Source organism: Bathycoccus prasinos (assembly GCF_002220235.1).
Source record: "Bathycoccus prasinos genomic : Chromosome_16".
In the NCBI taxonomy this organism is placed as follows: domain Eukaryota; kingdom Viridiplantae; phylum Chlorophyta; class Mamiellophyceae; order Mamiellales; family Bathycoccaceae; genus Bathycoccus; species Bathycoccus prasinos.
Window position 1 is genome coordinate 141,950 of NC_023993.1, and position 19,440 is coordinate 161,389.

At 48.4% G+C, this 19,440-nt stretch overlaps 12 protein-coding genes across 12 annotated transcripts; 4 read left to right on the forward strand and 8 right to left on the reverse strand.

The window, feature by feature from the left end:
* Positions 1-49: 49 nt before the first annotated feature.
* On the reverse strand, positions 50-763 carry Bathy16g00660 (predicted protein; the record flags this gene model as incomplete). Its single annotated transcript, XM_007508612.1, has 1 exon — positions 50-763. The coding sequence occupies one exon, from the start codon at positions 761-763 to the stop codon at positions 50-52; it is 714 nt and encodes a 237-aa protein (XP_007508674.1).
* A 192-nt stretch (positions 764-955) lies between these two features.
* Bathy16g00670 (C3HC4 type (RING finger) zinc finger containing protein) lies at positions 956-1,747 on the reverse strand (the record flags this gene model as incomplete). Its single annotated transcript, XM_007508507.1, has 1 exon — positions 956-1,747. The coding sequence occupies one exon, from the start codon at positions 1,745-1,747 to the stop codon at positions 956-958; it is 792 nt and encodes a 263-aa protein (XP_007508569.1).
* A 348-nt stretch (positions 1,748-2,095) lies between these two features.
* Positions 2,096-3,151, reverse strand: Bathy16g00680 (unknown protein; the record flags this gene model as incomplete). The annotated part of the gene is made up of 1 exon (XM_007508583.1): positions 2,096-3,151. One exon carries the CDS (start codon positions 3,149-3,151, stop codon positions 2,096-2,098), a length of 1,056 nt encoding a protein of 351 aa, XP_007508645.1.
* Positions 3,152-3,860: 709 nt separating this feature from the next.
* Positions 3,861-5,558, forward strand: Bathy16g00690 (predicted protein; the record flags this gene model as incomplete). The annotated part of the gene is made up of 1 exon (XM_007508646.1): positions 3,861-5,558. The coding sequence occupies one exon, from the start codon at positions 3,861-3,863 to the stop codon at positions 5,556-5,558; it is 1,698 nt and encodes a 565-aa protein (XP_007508708.1).
* Positions 5,559-5,630: 72 nt separating this feature from the next.
* Bathy16g00700 (predicted protein) lies at positions 5,631-7,598 on the reverse strand (the record flags this gene model as incomplete). Its single annotated transcript, XM_007508521.1, has 1 exon — positions 5,631-7,598. One exon carries the CDS (start codon positions 7,596-7,598, stop codon positions 5,631-5,633), a length of 1,968 nt encoding a protein of 655 aa, XP_007508583.1.
* A 1,008-nt stretch (positions 7,599-8,606) lies between these two features.
* Bathy16g00710 (BNR/Asp-box repeat protein) lies at positions 8,607-10,415 on the forward strand (the record flags this gene model as incomplete). Its single annotated transcript, XM_007508547.1, has 1 exon — positions 8,607-10,415. The coding sequence occupies one exon, from the start codon at positions 8,607-8,609 to the stop codon at positions 10,413-10,415; it is 1,809 nt and encodes a 602-aa protein (XP_007508609.1).
* A 129-nt stretch (positions 10,416-10,544) lies between these two features.
* Positions 10,545-11,510, reverse strand: Bathy16g00720 (3-deoxy-manno-octulosonate cytidylyltransferase; the record flags this gene model as incomplete). The annotated part of the gene is made up of 1 exon (XM_007508456.1): positions 10,545-11,510. The coding sequence occupies one exon, from the start codon at positions 11,508-11,510 to the stop codon at positions 10,545-10,547; it is 966 nt and encodes a 321-aa protein (XP_007508518.1).
* A 373-nt stretch (positions 11,511-11,883) lies between these two features.
* On the reverse strand, positions 11,884-12,354 carry Bathy16g00730 (unknown protein; the record flags this gene model as incomplete). The annotated part of the gene is made up of 1 exon (XM_007508591.1): positions 11,884-12,354. The coding sequence occupies one exon, from the start codon at positions 12,352-12,354 to the stop codon at positions 11,884-11,886; it is 471 nt and encodes a 156-aa protein (XP_007508653.1).
* A 526-nt stretch (positions 12,355-12,880) lies between these two features.
* On the reverse strand, positions 12,881-13,222 carry Bathy16g00740 (histone H2B; the record flags this gene model as incomplete). Its single annotated transcript, XM_007508523.1, has 1 exon — positions 12,881-13,222. One exon carries the CDS (start codon positions 13,220-13,222, stop codon positions 12,881-12,883), a length of 342 nt encoding a protein of 113 aa, XP_007508585.1.
* A 411-nt stretch (positions 13,223-13,633) lies between these two features.
* Positions 13,634-14,182, forward strand: Bathy16g00750 (histone H2A; the record flags this gene model as incomplete). Its single annotated transcript, XM_007508475.1, has 2 exons — positions 13,634-13,725; positions 13,885-14,182. 2 exons carry the CDS (start codon positions 13,634-13,636, stop codon positions 14,180-14,182), a joined length of 390 nt encoding a protein of 129 aa, XP_007508537.1.
* Positions 14,183-14,302: 120 nt separating this feature from the next.
* Bathy16g00760 (predicted protein) lies at positions 14,303-17,500 on the reverse strand (the record flags this gene model as incomplete). Its single annotated transcript, XM_007508562.1, has 1 exon — positions 14,303-17,500. One exon carries the CDS (start codon positions 17,498-17,500, stop codon positions 14,303-14,305), a length of 3,198 nt encoding a protein of 1,065 aa, XP_007508624.1.
* A 183-nt stretch (positions 17,501-17,683) lies between these two features.
* Bathy16g00770 (predicted protein) lies at positions 17,684-18,749 on the forward strand (the record flags this gene model as incomplete). The annotated part of the gene is made up of 2 exons (XM_007508454.1): positions 17,684-17,929; positions 18,129-18,749. The coding sequence occupies 2 exons, from the start codon at positions 17,684-17,686 to the stop codon at positions 18,747-18,749; spliced, it is 867 nt and encodes a 288-aa protein (XP_007508516.1).
* Positions 18,750-19,440: the final 691 nt, after the last annotated feature.

Sequence of the window (19,440 nt, forward strand, 5' to 3'; positions counted from 1 at the left end):
ATGGAATTTGTAAACATACACACGCGCAGAAAAGCGAGCGCTCGTCGTATTACGTAACGTACGGCTTATTCGAAGGCGCCAATTTCCCATCCACTCTCATCTTGTGCCACTTCCCACCTTCGTGTTCCTCTTTCTGCGCCAGCGACGTGAATATTTTCTTGCACAGTTTACAGTGCGGACCATCCGGCGGTTTCACTTCCCTTCGTACGTGTTGTTGTTGACGATGCCCTTGACTCCTCGCTACGCCGCCGTTTACGCCGCCGGCTTTCTTCCGGTGTCCTTTCCCTTGCAAATGTTCCTCCAATTGCGCTCGGCTGGTAAACGATAACTCACACAGTTCACATTTCGGTCTGTTTTTCTCCCTTTCTGCGAGTCCCGGGATCAGCGCGTTGCTCCTCGGCGCTACCGCTTTTCCTTCTCGTTTCCCTTTAAAGGCAAATTCGTTGCCTTTTTTACTCCCGTACCCGTAATGCTCCGGGTACGCTTCCGGCGGTAACGGGGCGATTCGGCCTAAACTGCTGCTAGAACTACTGCTACTGCTACTCTCGCTGTTATTCGAATCGTTTTCGCTTTCCTTTTCATTCTTTAATCTCGATAACACGCGTTCAATCTCCGCGTCGATATCGTTCAAATTCGTCGTAGGATTTGATGTGATTTCCAATCTTTTCTTCTTCTTCTTCTTATCTCCATTCTCCTCCTCCTCCTCTCTCTGAGTGGATGACTTTCTCTTTTTCTTTTCCTTCTTCTCCTTCTTCTCTTTCATGAGTCTGAATCGTCGTCGGAATAATCGTCGAGAGTCGCGAAGAGAGGAAGCACAATGAAGCGAATTTTTTGTCTTTTAGTTTAGAGGAGTCTAAGGAAGCGTAAAAGACGACCGCCGAGTTGATGGCACAAATGATAAAAGTCGCGGGGGGTGTATGCGAGAGAGCTAGTATATGAACCTGCTGCTAAAACGTCATCGGCGTAAAATACTCGCGGCGATGTCTCCGTAATACCTGGACGACACCATTGTATTGTTCCTATTAGTCGTCGTAGTCTGGCCACTCGTCGTCTGGTCACTCGTGCTGCTGCTGTTATTGGTGTTGTTCTCAGCAGCAGCAGCATCGCCCGTAGTATTTCCATTCTCGACGTTTCCTTCTCCGTTCGCGGTCGCCGAAGAGCTTGTCGCGGTAGCGTTACTATTATTCATTTCTACTTCTACTTTTTGGTTCTTTCCCGTCCATACGCTCGCGCGGCACACCGGACAGGTAAAACTCTCTTTATCCAACCAACTTCGCAGACAGTGCCTGTGATACACGTGTCCACACAACAAAACTCGCGGCTTCAACGCGTCAATAGTCGCCGGCGACGCGACCATCTTCCCGAGACAAATAGCGCACGTCTCGCTTTTCCCCGCTTCCTGGCTCAAATCCGCCTCCGTCCCGTCTCGAAATCTCGTGTGCAACGTATTCGCCAGTCGCACTTTCTGCACGTACGTCCACACGTCCGAAACAAACCCGCCGGTTAAACCCAACCATCTCGAACGCACTCTTCCGTTCCTAGAAGAGGCGTTCGCTCCGTTCTCCTCCTCGTTCTCTCGCAATCGTCTCACGCGATAAATCCACACGTGCGCGAAAAACAAACCCGTGATTAAAGTTAACGCAGCCGCGACGCCAAACATCGCTCGAATGATTGTTTTTGTCTCGTCGTCGCTGCCCGTCGCGGTGTCGTCGTCGATCGCGGTCGTGTTGGTGGTCGTGGTGCTCATTTGTTAATAAAAACCCTAAACAGACAAAGTGACCCAAACCACCACAAAATTCTTCAATTTCACCGCGCTTTACTAAACGACGACGACGCACAGAGGAGGAATACTAACACGACTACACACCGCTAGGAAAAAAAAACGCGCTTCATTTCGCGCGAAGCTTGCACAGAGCGCGTGTATTAGGTGCAGGAGATATCCTTTTTATGTATTATAAGTGCGCGTGTCTGTTATGTCTCTTAAAATGAAGAAATATTCCTTTTTTAACGAACCTTTGAAGAAGCCATTTTGCTGTTTTTGTGAACAGATCTGGGGTGAGTGCTTTTCAACGAAAAATACTCAGAGAGGAATCAATCAGAAGCCGCGAGCGCGAACGCGTTGAATCTCGACGCTCGGATCTTCGAATTCTTTTTCTTCACCACTACTCTTTCGATTAAGGATGCTTTCCATCGCCGCCATCGCGAGTTTATCTACTTCTTTTTCACTAAAGACGCGCTTTAAAAACCCAAGAGCGACGCCGGCGGAGGAAGTCACCGCGTGTTCGTGCGACTTGTCCCGGAGGATGATTAATGCCTTTTGTTTGGATGCGATGCGTTCGTCGTAGACGAGTTCGACCTCGGAAGGTCGAGTGACGACGTCGGAGGCACCGACGATGAGTAGCGATGGTATTTCAACGTCTTTGACGTTTACGAAACCGTTGAAAGGGGCCAAAGCTACGAGGGCGGAGAAGAGGTATTTTTTTTTCGATGCATCTTCTTCTTCTTCTTCTTCTCGTCGGAAAAAGAAACCACCTCGTCGCGCTCTCTGGGGTGCTTCTTCTTCTTCTGAGGCTGCTCGTATAGCGCTCCCACCACCCATGGAGTATCCGACCACGGCGATTTCCGACTTCACGACTCGCGCTCCAAACTTTTCGCACGGTTGGTGGCGAATCAACGCTCGAGCTGCTTTAATCAAATTCGCCGCTCCTTCGTCGTTTACTACGCCAGGAACGTTTGAAGTGATCGGTTCCTCCGGGCAAACGAAAACAAATCCATGCGATGCCGCGAGCTTGGGAAAATGGTCCAAATAATTCTGTCCGCCGGTCGTGCACGAAGCGCCAAAACCGGGCGCGTACACCATCGCCGGAACAACAACAACATCATCAGATGATTCTGCTCCTCCTTCGTCGTCACTTCTCGCTACCACTGGACAGGCGACGAGCGCGTCCGTTCTGTCTCTGCCTCGTCCGTACCGCGCTCGTACTATCTCGACTCCGTTTCTTGACGTATTTTCCATCCCAAACCTCGTTTGCAAAATCTCGTACGAGTCGCTTTTATTCGCTGAAACGAAGACCATCGTCGAGAAAGCAACAACAACAACAGCAACAAGAAACTGTGTCGTTGTTTCTTTCATCTTGATCATCGTCGTCATCGTCATCAAAGCAGATATGAAAAGAGTAAAGAGTAGTATTTTTTGTATCTCTTTTTCCCTCGTTGTTTTTTCTCTCTCTCTTTCTTAGAAAAACCTCGTTCTCCTCAACGCGACGCAGAAGAAGTACACGGTCGCCGCGACTATCGCGAGGAGTAAATGCGACATTAGTATTATTACTTGATGAAAGTAAAGTGGTGGTTTACACTCTTTTTGTGATGATAGTGATAGTATTCGTATTACTGAGAGAAACTCTCTTTAGCTTCTTTTATGAAGAAACGGCTCGTATTTTTGAGTCAAAACACAAAATCATTTCGCTCACTTGGCCAACTTTGAAGACATCTCGAGATATCAATTCGAACGAGACCCGCGAAGAAAACGACATCAATCGAAGAATCTTTTCCGTGCGCATCACTCTTTTGCGCGTCTCGTTTCTTTTTATTCACCTCTGTGTGCATCTAGAGAGCGTCAAAGACGGTCAATTCTCGGGCATTTTCTCTTGTTTTTTTTGTTCGTTTTGGGAAAAATGCAAGTCACTGGCGGCGGCGAATTTCCATATCTAAAGACGTCAAACACAACGCGCGCTTATAGTACGATCGGGATAGCATACGCACACATATTCGAGAGAAGGAGACAGACGATTTTTGAGAGTGATAACAACTGTAATAACAAAAGAATGTTTGGAAATAATACCGACGATACGAACGCGACGATGGTGCGCCGCGCACAACCTGGACTGGTGTTGTGTTGCTTGTGTGCGACCAGCATCTCTCCAAACCCGACCGGCATGTGCGTCGAGTGCATCAAAACGAGAGTGGATATTACCGAGGGGATACAAAAGCAGTGTTCGGTGATTCATTGCAACCAGTGCGCGAGGTATTTGCAACCACCGAAGCATTGGATACGGGCGGATTTAGAGAGCAAAGAGTTGTTGACGTTTTGCATCAAAAGAGTGAAAGGATTGAATAAAGTGAAGCTGGTGGACGCCGGGTTCGTGTGGACCGAGCCGCACTCGAAACGGTTAAAGACAAAGTTGACGGTACAAAAAGAGGTGCTCAATGGCGCTATTTTGCAGCAAAGTTTTGTGGTGGAATACGTGGTGGAGTGGAACATGTGCGACGCGTGCGCGAGAGCGGCGGCGAACGCGGATCAGTGGCAAGCGTGCGTGCAAGTAAGACAGAAAGTGGAACATAAGAGGACGTTTTTGTTCTTGGAACAGTTGATTTTGAAACACTCGATGGAGGTGAACGCGATTGGGGTGAAATCGCAACCGGACGGGTTGGATTTTTATTACGGGCACAGGAGTCACGGATTGAAAATGGTAGATTTTATCGGGTCGGTGTTACCTATTCGGAGCAGGAACGATAAGCAGTTAGTTTCGCACGACGCGAACGATAACACGTATAATTATAGGTTCACACTGATGGTAGAAATCGTACCGATGTGTCGCGAGGATTTAGTGTGCTTGCCACCAAAAACGAGCAAGAGTTTTGGAGGGATCGGGCCGGTGGTTTTGTGCACGAGAGTCGGGAGCAGCATGCAGTTCACGGAAACGCACACGTTGAGACGCGTTTGGTTGAATAGCGAACAGTACTGGCGATATCCATTCGTGGCCGTGGCAAATTCCAAGCAGTTGTGCGAGTACATCGTTTTAGATTTAGAGATTGTAAATGGGAACGAGTGGGAACAAAACGGCGGCGACGACGGACTCGGGGAAAACCGGTCGCAATTATTCAACGGGTCTCAGTTCGGAGGCAACGCGAGCACGATTGGTGGTAAACAACGAAGAGCGAATAGGAAAAACTTGCTCGCCGACGTCACGGTGGCGAGATCGAGGGATTTCGGGACGAACGACATCACTTTTTTCACTCGAACACATTTAGGTTCGGTGTTGAAAGTTGGCGATACCGCGTTGGGGTACGATTTGACCAACGTGCAAATCTCGGACGAGTCTTTCGATTCATACGTGGAAAAAGTAGGCGAGTCGAGGATACCGGATGTCGTTTTGGTCAAGAAGTCGTACGCCGAGAAGCGAAAGAAACGACGAGACCGAGGATATCGCAGAGCCTGGGAACTCAAAAGAATGGACATTAACGAAGAAGAGGAAACGAACAAGAAGGACGACGCGGAAAAGAGAATGCAAGACGAGGAGTTGTTTATGCAAGAGTTGGAGGAAGATTTCGAAGGCCGCGCGCAAATCAACGTGTACAAGAAGAAAAACGAGGATTTAGACGCGGTTATTCGAGCGAATCAAAACGCGTTGGCGAACGAAACGGACGACGAGGACGACGACGAGAACGACGAGATTCCCGAAATCAAGTTGGAGGAGTTGTTGGACGATATGAAGTTGAGCGACGTGGAAGAAGAAGAAGAAGAAGAAGAAGAAGGGATGGAAATGGAGATTCATTAATTACATGTGTAATGTGTACAATTTTGCTGCTTTTTTTGTTATTGTTGTTGTTGGTTCTCGCAGTTTCTTCCTCTAAATGAAATCGAATTCCCCCGAGGCAGCGGCAGCCAGTTCTTCTTCTTCTATAATTGTATCGTCGTAATCCTCGTCGTAATCCTCCTCGTCGTAATCCTCGTCGTACTCTTCTTCTTCTTCTTCTTCTCCTTCTTCTTCAGAGGACGAATACTCTTCGCCTTCAAACGCGCCGCCGAGTCCTCCGAGCGACGGTCCGTGGTTCCCGTACCAAACGTGGCTCCCGTGCACGTTCGATAAATCTCGTTCAAATGTACGCATGATGGACCCTGGCATTCGCTCGTGCGCGACGTACTCGACGTCGACGATAGATCTCGAGGACGGCTTTTCATTCATGTTGCCGTCGCCGTCGTCTTCTTTGTCGTCATCGTACAAGCCGGAAATATTCGATCCGTTTTCAAACTCGATGCGTCGGCCGCCGTTCATTTCAACGAGTTCTTCTAAAGCCGATTTGCGACTCGAGCCGCCGCCGGGCCCGTGATGAGAATGAAAATTATCCAGAATCCCATGGTGAGTTTGATTCATTTGCGCGTGCGTAAGAAATCTATCCACCTCGTCCTTTGAATCGCAAAAGCCTTCTTCGATGAGCAAGTCGAGAGTTTCCAACTCTCTCGCCAAGTTATCGAGCGTGTGGTGTAACACAAATTCTCTGAGCGGCACGTCTAACATGTGTATGCGAGCGTACCGAGACTCGATCGCGTTTTCAATCTTTTCTTCTTTCGTGAGTCTGCGAGGTTTTGGCGCCGCTTTCTTCGCTTTCTTTGCCTTCGTTGACGCTCTCGTTCTTCTTTTACCGTCGTCGACGTCGTCGTCTTCATCCCCTTCTCGTTCTTCAACATTTTCTGACAGCTCGCGAGCTTCGTCTGAACTGACGTAATCGCCGTCTAATTCCGATTCCGATTTTTCTTCTTCTTCTTCTTCTTTTTCGTCGTCGTCGTCTTCGAGATCTTCGTCTTCGTCTGATGAGACGCTAATCGCCAACCGCTTCTCCAACTTGACGACGTACTCTTCGTGCATGAGATGCTTAAAAATCTTGAGCGCTCGGGCGAAATCTTCTCTCTTCTCTCGCGGGACTTGTACCCATCCCGCCGTGCCCTGTTGAAACCTTCTCGAACTCCTCAAGAGAGACTGATCCACGCCTTCTCTCCCGCACGTTTCCGACCACTCAATCTCTGGAATCAACGACTTTCCATCCGCGCCTTGTTTCTTAATTTTTCTCATCTGCGGACCAAACCAATCCCAACCGCAGGACTTGTTCAACACCGCGAACATGATTTCCGGCGGCAAAATCGAAAGCGCGCACTCCTCGTCCAACTGATTACCTTTAATCAACTCTTTCACGGCTTGTTTATACCCAATGGGGAACAAACGGTGATTGACTTCCGACCACAACATCCACCTCACGGCGTACCCGAGTTTGCCGACAAACTGTCGACCTCTTCTCAAGGAAATCCCACCCCACGGCGCGGATCGACCAAACGGCTTGAAACTCAAATGCGCCACGCCGGGATGTATAATCACTCTCCCGTCTCTCTTCGCCCTCGGTCTCAACTCGGCCACGTTATCGTACACGATCCCTTGGTCTCCTCTTTCCGCGGAATGGATGTAAATTCCAACCCTTCTCCCTCTTTCCACTCGTATCGGTTCATCGAGCGTCAACTCGACCAATTTTCTCCTGCTCGGCGCTAACTCGTCCTCGAACACTTTTTTCCACAACTGCTGACGATGGTACCCTCCGTTCGTGGTGTATCGATCCACCACGCCGTATTCTCTTTCTTCCTCCTCGTCCAAATATTCCGAAGACGGATGCGTTCCATTTTCGTCAGTTATACGTCTCTGGCTTGCGACGTCAAACTCGGTAAACACCGTTTTCTCCTCGCCCGTTTCCTCGTCTCGCACCGTTCTCTCGCTTTCGCGCTTCCAAAACTTCTTCTCCTTTTCGCCCGTGTCCGACGTCCAGACGGTCATTTTCCCTAAATTGCCTCGCACAAAAACCGAGTGAATTTCGACGTATTGTAACGGTAAAGACGTCGACGCTTCCACGTCGAAGAATATGCCTGTTTATTTTAGTAATATCAAAATAGTAGTGTTAGCATTCGAGAGAGAGAGAGAGAGTAAGAAGTGAATGGTTTTAAAGCGCATTCGTATTCGTCTTTTAAGGGTTCGTTGTTCTCTCGTCGTCATCATCCAATGTGTGTGTCTCCCGACAAAAAGATGTAAAAAACAAACAAACAACTTCTCTCTCACCGTTAAACGTGTGATCCTCTCTGTCTTCCGTGGTGAGCTCCATCTGTTGGTAGTCTAAATTCTCCGCCAGTAAACGACGCGGGCCGTTTAAGTTATTATTTTCATCGTCGTCTCCTCCGAAGATGTGCTCGTGCACTTGGGAGGAGAGGATTTCGTTCATATCTCTCTCTTTTTTTACGTACTCTCGCGGAGTGGTAGAGAAAAGTCGCGTTAAAACAATGACGTAAGACGAATATAAAAGCGCTTTGATGTTTGCTCCAAAAAATTTTCGCCAAAAAAGCGAATTGAAAGCGTTCAAAAAGTACAGAGCGCTTTGAGATTTCACCATCCATATTAAGAGACGTGAGACAAAAAAAGGCCGGAGGGAGAAGTGAAAAAAAATCTTCTAACAAAAAAAACCACAAAAAGTTTCTTTCAAAGACTCCCTTCTTTCTTTCAAATCTGTGTCGCGTGTCACGGTATACGTGCGAGACAGAGCGACCAAAAAAGACTCCAAAACCTCGAGACAGAGCGCGAAAAGAAACAAGAACACAACGAAAAGACACTAGGCGTTTTGTGGCCGAAGAAGAGAGACGCGAGAAGCGAGCTTTGAGATGTTTTAGCACGTAAAGTTTGAATTACTCTTTCTTCGACATCTTCATCATCTTCCCGTGCTCTAAAATCCAATCGAGAAAGGTCACCTTTCTCATCGCGAAGGAGAAGAAGACAAAAAAGGGTTAAAACGACAAAATGATGAAGCGAAATAATAATACTGGTGTTGTTGGAAGCAAAAGAAGGAAGAACAAAAAGCGCTCGAAGAAGTCGAACTTATTGGTGTTTATTTTATCGATTACGATTTTCTATCGCTTAGTAGTCCAAAGAGGAGTTGGGAGGAGTTTTATGACGAAACATTCGAGAAGAGAGCAACTTCAAAGTCAGTTTGAATACGACCCGTTCGCGAAAGACGTGGATAGTTACGGGGTAAATGTTGAGGATGTGGACGCGCCGTTGGCGCCGGAGTCGCAGACGAGCTCGACGTCAGACGCGAGCGTTTTAGCGGTTTTGGCGAACGCGAGTTCTTCTTCGTACGTTCCGCAACAAACGAAAGAGAGAGCGTTTTATGGAGAACACAGAGATGTTTTCGGTCACGCGAGTTGGCAACCGGTGCAAGCGAGACTGGTCGACTACGCGGGGGCGACGATTAGCGTGGAAGGAAAATTCGCGAGACGGTCGTTCGCGAGAGCGTTTGCCGCGAATAATAATAATAATAATAATAATAATAACAACAACGGCGGAGATAATGATAACAGTAATAACGAGTTAGCGTCCGATTTAGGCGTTCGAGGGCCGCGACTAAAACGTCCCACGCACAAAGCGTGGATCTCCCCCATCGCGAACAACACTTTAAAATACAAACACATGGCCACCATCGCGCGACTCGGATCTGTGGACTCACCCAACGCTCGATTTGTCGTCGCGTGGCAAGGCGCGGAAGACAACGAAGGTTCTCTCACGCAAAGAATCTACCACGCGTTTTCGAAATCCTCAACCGGCGAGAAGTGGGGTCCGGAATTTAAAATCCCCGCCATTGAAAACGGCAACGCGCAGTGGTCGCCGGTGCTGCACGTGGACGAAGACAACAACGAGATTTTCTTATTTTACAGCGAAAGTCGAGAATGCATTCGAATAGCACCTCAGGAAGGGGATTTTAACCCATCCGGCGTACAAAACGACAGGCAATTACCGGGAGGTGACATCATGATGACGTCGTTGAAAGTGCCGACGTTTGAAAATTACGAGTGGTTGAAATCGGTTCGATGGGCGCCGCCGAAAAAGATTTTCAGGCAAGGCGATGTCGGCAAAGGCGTCGGGCCAATTCCGAAAGTCATCGCCAATCCCATGATTGTGTTGCGTTCTGGAGTGTGGTTGCTCCCGTATTGGCGAGAACCGCACGACGCGCCGCCGTGTTCGAACTTGTTGTTAACGAAGGGCAACGCCGGAGTCTTGAGGTCGAGAGATAACGGTAAGACGTGGAAAGCGTACGGGAAGTTGGACCACCCCAGGACGTGGTTGATTGAAAACACGTTGAGCGAAAGAGACGATGGGTCGGTTTTGATGCTATTCAGAACGAAAATTGGCGTTTTGTATGCCTCGGCTTCGTACGACGAAGGCATCACGTGGACGCCCCCGGAATCGACGGCGATACCAAACCCAGATTCGAAAATCGTTTTAACTCGATTGCACTCGGGCGCCTTAGCGATGGTTCTAAACGCCCACGGAAAACTGAAAGGTCAGAAACGGCACGCGCGGACGTTTCTCGACGTTGCAGTTTCCGGCGACGGCGGCGCGACGTGGCGAAGGATCGCGAGATTGGAAGACGAGTCGCAATCGCCGCTGGTGCGAAGTCACTATCCAACCGCGATTGAGGCGTTTCGAGAAGGCGGGACGCGGTTGTTGATCACTTACAGCAAATTTTATTTCGGTTTAGGTGGATTAGACCAAGCGATCCAGGAGCAACGCCCGATGGGGATTCGACTGCAATCCATCAGTTTGAAATAAGAATAGTTCTAGAATAGTACGAACGGTAATAGTAATAGTTTAATAGTAGTAGCCGAAAATACGTATTTAAACGTATGATTATATCATATATATTAGTAGTCTTAAAACCATAGTATTATTATTACGTTTTTAATCTAAGCTCGGATCTTCGGCGATGATCTTCTCGATGGATGCGACGTCTTCCGGCTCGTCCACGCCGTGCGCGCAGTGATTCACGCGAATAACTTTAATCTTATACCCGTTCTCAATCACCTTCAATTGCTCCAAATCTTCTTGCATTTGCATCGGCGTCGCCGGCATTATCGGGAACAGTTTCAAAAACTCTCTATCGTAACACTGCAAACCTAAATGTAACCAATAATCGAACGATGTATCCACCTCGCCTTTCTTGTTGTTCGGGAGCATACCTCTGGAGAAGTAAATCGCGTACCCGTTGACATCGGTAATGCACTTCACTCTCCCTTGCATTTTCACTTCCTCGTGTTTCAACGGCGTCACCGGCGTCGAATACACGCACTCTCTCGGCGCGTTCTTCAACGCCAAAACGACTTCATCGATAATCTCCGGTTCGATCAAAGGTTCGTCGCCTTGGATGTTGACGACGATGTCGTACTCCCCCGCGGTTCTATCCGCGGCTTGCGCGCATCGTTCCGTCCCATTCGGGATCGCTTCGTCCGTCATGACCACGTCCCCGCCAGCTTTCACGATCGCGTCTCGAATTCGTTCGTCGTCCGTGGCGACCACCAGTGCGTCCAACTGCGACGCTTTCTTCGCTTGGAGATACGTTCGAACGATCATCGGTTTCCCAGCAATCATAACGAGCGGCTTCCCCGGGAATCGTGTGCTCGCGTATCGGGCGGGAATGACGCCGAGAACTTTCGTACGCTTCTTTTCCTCTTTCTCTTCCTCTTTTGGCGCCTTCTCGGCTTCGGCAGCGTTGGTTTCCGCGTCGTTTACGTCCTCTTTCGTGATTTCAATCGCCGCGTTGCGGGTGCTCTTTGAATCGAATTTCTTTCCAAAGACGCCTTCTTGGTGCTTCTGGAACCCAAAGATACCCGCGAGTGCACCCAACGCGAACGCGAACACCGATTTCATGGTCGTCTCGTGTCGTCTCTGTCCTCTTTCGGCGACGAGGATGATGTGCAAGTGGTGTTTTCTGGGGGAAATAGTGAGGTTTTTTGTTCCAATTTTCCCTTAAAGCAAGACTATTCTAAGGAAGACTAATAAGCGACGAAACGCTTTAGACGACGACGACGATGACAACGGGCGCTTTGAGACGATGAGAAGTATTAGTATTATATGATGCAGAGAGTTATACATATATCACACGCGCACGGGTGGTATGTCTGCATCTTCGTGAGTATCTTTGTTGTTGTCCTTTCTTTTCGTAGCGTTCGTTTACACCAGTCGCTCCTTTCGTCGCGAGCGGTGTGCGGAGTACGCGCTCGATACGTTCGATTATAACATGTTAACAGAAGAGCGCGGAAACGGCCGCTAATACTGCGAACCCTGTTGCGAATGGAGTGCTCTTTTTCGCGGAGGAGGTGGTAGTCGTCGTCGTATCAGTCGTATCAGTCGTCGCGGCCGGTCTCGATCCGGCGATGGAGGTTACCTTCAACGTCATCCCTTCTTGGCAATGGGTTCCAACTCTGCAACTTAAATAATGCGTTCCCACGGGAACGGCTCCGGCCGTGGCGGACCAGTTTGAGTCTGCTTCCGGTGCCATTTGTTGTCCACCGCCCGCGCATCCAGCGGCGTCGTGGAGCCACACGTCGTGCGTTCCAGTCCATTGAATTTTTAACGCTTCGTCGCTGTACAGATCGATCTCTTGCGCTTCTTTTTTCCAAGTGATCACTTGATCCGCGGCGGAAACGAAGAACGCGTTCATAAAGGAGAGCAGCAAAAAGCAGATTAAGAATGTGTTGTTGTTCTTCATCATTTTGACTTGACTTTGGAACGGGACTTTATGTGTTTAGTATGTAATATGCGCAGGAGTTTGCGAGATTTTATGACGTGTACAAAAGGTCAATATTGAGCTTGACCTGCTGAGTCACATATGTCGGCGACTCAGCAAAAGCTTTTAGTAGAGCCCGCCAAAAGCGACGGCGGCAATGACGGCAATAATAACAACAATTACAACACCAGATGATGACTTTAAGGAGGATGCGTAGTAGTAATAAAGATGATACACTTATACTTGATTGTGAGATGGAAATATGAATTTCCGTTTTGTTTTGTTTTCAGTCGTATATAGCAGCGCTTCGGAACGAACGTTCGTTCGGAAGTACACGCAATCAGACCATCATCATCAGAATAATGATTTTAATGTGTTTTTGTTGGTTTTGTTTTCAGTCGTATACGATGAGCAGTTCTTCGGAACGAGTTCGAGTCGTTCGGAAGTGCGCGCAATATCAGACATCTCTTTTTTGTTTTGTTTTTTGTTTGTTTGTCCGTTGAACAATTAATTAAGCGGAAGTAAACTTCGTCACCGCCTTGGTCCCTTCCGACACCGCGTGCTTGGCCAATTCACCGGGTAAGATCAATCTCACGGACGTTTGGATTTCTCTGCTCGTCACCGTGGGTTTCTTGTTATATCTCGCCAATTTCGCGGCTTCCGTCGCGATCTTTTCGAAGATGTCGTTGATGAACGAATTCATGATGCTCATCGCCTTGCTGGAAATCCCGGTGTCCGGATGGACTTGCTTCAAGACTTTGTAGATGTAAATCTTGTACGTTTCGACCTTCTTTTTCGAGGACTTCTTGGCGCCGCCTTTGACGGTCTTCTTCGCTGGTTTCTTGCCGGCCATTTTTGTTATGTGTATGTGTGTGTGTGTGTTTACTAATGGCGTCGTAGTGGAAGGAATGGTCGAGAAACGAGGGTCGAAATTTTGAATTGTTTAGGATTTGAGTTGGATTTGTTAAAATTCGGACAATTAAATTCGTATTGTTGAAAAAAAGCAGAATCTAACGGCGCGCGGTGTCCAGATCACCCATCTAAATCACGCGAAAAGTGTCTCGTGTGATCAGAAGTATTGTTATTCGTCAATTATAAGCTTTTAATACCTTTTAATGCGGTATTGATTACTCAAAACGAAGAATACTGGATTTAACTCTAAATAGGGGTTCGAAAGATGCATCGAGTGGTGTGACTCTTTTTCATTTCCCATTGGAGACGAACATTTTCCTCATTTTAAACAAACAACAACACACACACGAAAATGTCTGGACGTGGTAAAGGAAAATCCTCCAAGAAAGCCGTCTCGCGATCCGCGAAGGCTGGTTTGCAATTCCCGGTTGGCCGTATCGCGAGGTAATTCATGTGTATCGTTTACATTTTATTACATTATTCGATGATGATGATGACGAGAGCGCGATGTGGATGAATTGGAAATGTTGGAATCGTCCGTTCCTCGAATAAGAATTTGAAATTACAAGCGCTGACCTTTAAACTCTTCTCTCTCTGATAAAGATACCTCAAGGTTGGCAAATTCGCCACCCGCGTCGGCGCCGGCGCCCCGGTCTACTTAGCCGCGGTGTTGGAATACTTAGCGGCGGAAGTTCTCGAACTCGCCGGGAACGCTTCCAGAGACAACAAAAAGTCCAGAATCGTACCGAGACACATCCAACTGGCCATCCGAAACGACGAGGAATTGTCCAAGTTGTTAGGGACGGTCACGATCGCCTCCGGTGGGGTCTTACCGAACATCCACTCGGTCTTGTTGCCGAAGAAAGGCAAGAAGTCTGGCTCCGTGTCCCAAGAATATTAAATTTAATATTCGAAACGCGCGCGCGGAATACGGGTAAAACAAAAAAAACTCTGGTGAATATCTTCACCAACCACGATACTCTCTGATTGATAAGATCTCTATTATTATTATTATTACACATTATTTACTCGCAAAGTCTAACGGGAACGCCGTTCGGACTAGAAACTCTACTTTCTTGTGCCTCCTCGCGCTGGCCATGCCTAAAAATTCCAATTCTGAGCAGGCTCGCGTGAAACGCGCTTGCAACGCCCAGACTTTACGCTTGTCCAAACCGAACGTGTGTTTCTGCTTTTTCTTAGAATTCGTCGGAGGGGGAGGAGGTGCTTCAACATCCTCTTCTTCTTCCTTCTCTCCTCGTTTCGTCCTCTTCTTTTTCTTCATCTTGTCTTGGTCTTCTTTCAACAACAGTCCCAACTCTTCGTCGCTCGTGTCTCGGTGCTCCATGATGAACCGACGAAAGAGCTCAAACGCGTTGGCGCTTTCGCCGCCAAAATTTTCCAACAATTTGTAACATAAACACGGGTCCGGTAAGGAGGCGGAAATCTCTCCCGATTTCGGACAGCACTGACACTCCAACGCTTCGGATGGGTTGGATAAGGCAGTTTCGAGAGCCATTCTCGGCGCCGCCGAAAAGGTTTCTCGAGCGGCGTCGGCGGAGGTGACGCAGAATATTTTCTTGCCCGGTAATGATTCTGGAGGTTTACTCGCGTAGTTTTTGACTACCGAGCGAACAATTTGCTCGAAAGTTTGCACCGGTGTTAATGATGATGATGTCGTCGCCGTTGTCACATTCGTCGTCGTTGTCACATTCTCTTCTTTCTCCAAACGCGCTAAGAGCTTCGAAAATTGAGCGCCTTCGTTGGCGCGTATTTCCTCGTGTCCCTCGCACACTTTCGCGCAGTCTCGGCACAAATCCTTCAACGATAGCGTTGTTATAGCAGATGATGATGATGCCGCCGTCGCCACCATCGGCGCTGCCGTCGTTATCTCGTTATTATTCTTTACATCGCTCACCCCTGCTCTCACCGCGCGTTCCACTCTGGAAGATAAAAGCCGAAGAATCTTCTCGCCTTCAGTCACAAACGCTTTTTTCGTCGTCGTCGATTTTTCTTGTTGTTCTTGTTGTTCCTGTTGTTGGTGTTCGCGCGCATTCGCCGCCGTCATCGCGCTGTTCTTCTGCTGCTGCTTTTTCTTTGAAACGAAGAAAAAACTCGGAAACGCGCAGTCTAGTAAAACATCCGCCGTTCTCGACCACCGCTGGTACCCGACGCGTCTCGAAATCAACGATAAAACGTCCAGACCAATCGCGAATTTCTTTCGATTTTCTCCAACCTGTAACATATTTTCCGTGAACGCGTTGAAGATATCATCGTTCGTTTTGCCTTTAGCGCCGCCTTTATCTTCCTTCTCTTGTTCTTCTTCTTTTCCTTCTTCCTCGCCGTGCCCTCGAATTCCGGAGTTTAAGAACAGTTCTTTCAACATCTCGACGCTCTTTTGATCTTTTCTGCTCAATATCAACCCGCAAAACCGTTCCAAGTACCACTTCAACGCCTCTTCGCTACCGTTGGAATACAATTTTTCGCTTTCACGCAGTAATTCGCGGGTCTCTCTTGGTCCTTCTCCATTCGATATATGCTTCGTCGTATCCGCGCTGTAGTCTCTCTCGTTCAAAATCTTGTTCACGTAGGACAACCGCTCCGTGGCGAAGTGATTCAAGTATAAAACTTTTACCGACCTCCGCATGGTGGTCAACGAGAAATCGTGCTCCATGAATCTCGTGTGCAAGTACGTCAACGCGTCGTTACCTAAAGCCGGGTACAAGGTTGGATCGAGGAAGATTTTTTCTCGAATTTCTCGCGAGGCGTCAGTTGGCGCAAAGAGTTTGAAGACTTTCGGTCGCAGTTTGGAAGCGGTTTCGGACGGTATCGACCGCTGCAAAGCGCTCGTGTTGGTGGCAATACCCAACAATAAGATAAACGGCACGTCGCGGTGGAAGGAGGAGAAAGAGGCGAGTAAATCGCTCAAAGCGGACGACCCTTGAAAGCCTTCGACGTCCGAGACTAAAACGACCACCGGACGCGGGCGACCGAGAATTTTTGGCAGCGTTTCCACGCGTTCGCGACGTAAACTGTACGACGGTTTTTCAGTGTTTTTATCTCTCGTGTTCATGCCGTTGGCGTTGTTATTGTTCTCGTTTGTTGTTTCGTTGTTGTTGTTATGCTCCTGCTGCTGCTGCTGCTGCTCCGGGCCGCCGACTAAGGTGGACTCGTACCACCTCGCTATGTGCCTAACTGTTTTTACTCCACTACCACCACTACTCGCCGCCGTTTGCGTCGAACCTCCGCCGCCGAGATGATGTTCCCGCGGATTCAAAAAATCCTCCAAGGAAACGCCGCCCGGCGCCGCGTTTCTACTCTCTAACTGTCTCGCCACGAGCGACACGCAATCCCCTAAAATCCCTCTCGACGCCGCCGACGACGCGAACGTCGTCGACCCACCGCTCGAGTTGTTCATCCCACCGCCACCAATACCACCGCCAAACCCGCTCTTCCTCGTCTTGACGTCTTTCGATTGCAACAACGCGCAGTGAAAATCGCTCTTGGCTAAAAATTTTGCCAGCGACGCAAACGTCTCCTCGTGATCGTCCGCGTTTACGCCCCCGGCTAGGACTAAACCCGTCGGCAGAGATTCCGCAAAGTGAGGCGGTAACCTACTTCTTCTTCTACCTTTATTCTTCTTATCATCTTCTTTGTTTCGTCGAATAATGTTGTTCTCGTTGCCGTCGTCCTCGTCCTCCTCCTCCTCCTCGTCTGAATCGTCATCATCCTCATTCATCATCCCGAACGTTTCCGAATCCTCCAAGCGTTTCCGAAACGTCTCTTCCACGTACTCTTGGATTTTCGAGAACGCCTCTAAGTTTGCTTCTCTTAACACGCTTTCAAACTTCCGGTTGATTTTCCTCCAGCACTCGCCCATGGCTTGTTTCCTCTCTTCCACGGAACTCGTGTCCTCGTCTAAACCAACTTTCCGGAAACTCTTCTGCGCGGACAAGGTGAGCGCTTTTTCTCTCGTTTTTTTATTCCTGGCTTTCCGGAGGGTGAAGCAAGACGCGTTTAACGCGTCCGTGGTCAAAGCGTTGACATTGCTCTCCGTTGTTTTCGCGTTCGTACCTCCTCCTTTTCCTCCTCCATCCCTTTGCTTCGAAATCATCATCACTTTCGCCTTCTTAGAGATGTTGTTGGTCTTATTCGTCGTCTTATTCGCGTTCTCGTCGTCGTCCAACACCGACGACTTCTCGTTCCTTCTTTTGGAGGGCATTATTTGTATTCTGCGGTACCCAAATGAGTAGAGTTTGGTGAACAAATCGCGCGTGAATAACAATGAAGAGATTTTGAATTTTCCCAAAGAGCGGCACAAAAACGCGCGTTTCTCAATCGAATACAAACGACGACGTGTAAAGGACGATTGCAGACAGAGATACTACTACTTATAAGAACAAAAATGGCACCACCGAAACTGAACAAAGACGGCACGGAGCGGAAAACGAAAGCATCGAAACAACAACCAACAGGAGGAACATCAGGAGGACCGACGAAAGCGCAATTGGAAGCGCAAAGAAACGCGATGCGAGAAACTTTGAAACAGTTGAAAGAGAAAAGAGACGCGGAGGACGACGAAGCTTTTGAAATTGGAAGCGTGTACGACCTCGCGTTAGGGTTGGAACTGTGGCTCACGGATAATTCAAAGGTACGACCTCGTTTAAGAGCGATACGCGGCAGGTTTCTTGTTTGATTGGAGATCCGGATGCTTTTGGGTGGAACGCACGTGCGAGAGGAACGCGAGGAGCGCGCTCGCTGACATTTTCTTATTCTCTCTCTCTCTCTCTAAATTCTTCTCCTCGCGAAACGTAAACACAAAACGCTTTCGATGACAACAAAATTAACAGGTATTTCCGGAAAAACCGTTGAAGCAAAAGCTCGATCGCATGCTCCACATTCAAAAGCAATGCGTCGAGAACGTCAACTCGGACAAGGTGGACGTGGAGTCTCTCTTTTGGGAGCTCGCTTCCTTGTACGTCATCGTGAATCGCGAAGCGGCGAGACCGGAGTTGAACATTCAACGACCTCGGTTTACGATGATTGCGCCGAAAGAAAACTACAGAGATGATCCTACTTTAGATAAGAAAGAAAACGAAACGAGGAAAAGAGCGACGTATTTACCCGCGGTTGCCGAAGACGACGAGGTGAGCAAAGAGGAGGTACAACGGCTGTTGGAGGAAGTGGAGAGAGAAGTCGAGAAGAAGATCAACGAGATGATGGACGGAGGAGGTGGAGAGGATGGCGGAGACGGTGATGGTGGTAGTAAAGGAGGAACTGAAATGGAAACCGAAACTACGCCGGGAGCGGCGAAAGCGGAAGACAAAGAAGAAGACCAAGAAGAAAAACAACCGGAAGTAGAAGACGAACGCGAAAAAGCGGCGGAGGAAAAGGCGAAAGGGGAAGAAGAAGAACAAAAAGGAGGAGACGATGATCGGGAGATGACCGACGCTCCTCCTCCTCCTCCTTAGCGTCTGCAATACTATTTATACTCACATTTTTTTCCTCTCAAAAGTACTCTCTTTTGCTCTCGCGTTTGCTCTCTTTCTTTTTTTTGCTCTCGGTGTTGTTTGTTGGGGTTTTTAGGAATTCTCGCATCTCATTTTGCCCCTTCGACGCGTTGTTTTTACACCCTCTTTCCACCGCGAAAGCTTCCGACGACGCGCGACGTAGTACACTCGACCACAACAAACGGCTTTTCTCCTTTTAGACGCGAGTGTTTTTACGAGCGTTCCTCCTCGCTCTCGCGCTCTTTCCAGAGAGAGAGAGAGAGAGAGAAAGAGATCACAACACTCATTCTTATAGACCTTTTTTGCGACTTGAACGCAAAAGCCCTCGAGTTTCGAGCGTCTTTTTCAACCCACACCGGCTGTTTTTGCCCCAAAAAAAAGAGAAGATCATCATTATTGAACGCGCGAAAATTCTCGCGCGTACTAAAACACTTCTTAAAGCGCGTTTCGAGAACAAAAGCGAACGAAAAAGTGTTCCACGAGAGCGAGAGAGAGTCTCTTTGTGTTGACGTCGTCCTCGCGTTTGGAAGACGCGTTTTATTAAGAAAACTTTTTGAGAGAGACGACAGAGCGAGAGAGAGTGCGAAAGAATTTCATCTGTGTCGTCGTCAAAACTGAGAGGCGTTTTAGACGAACGCACACATCGGATCAG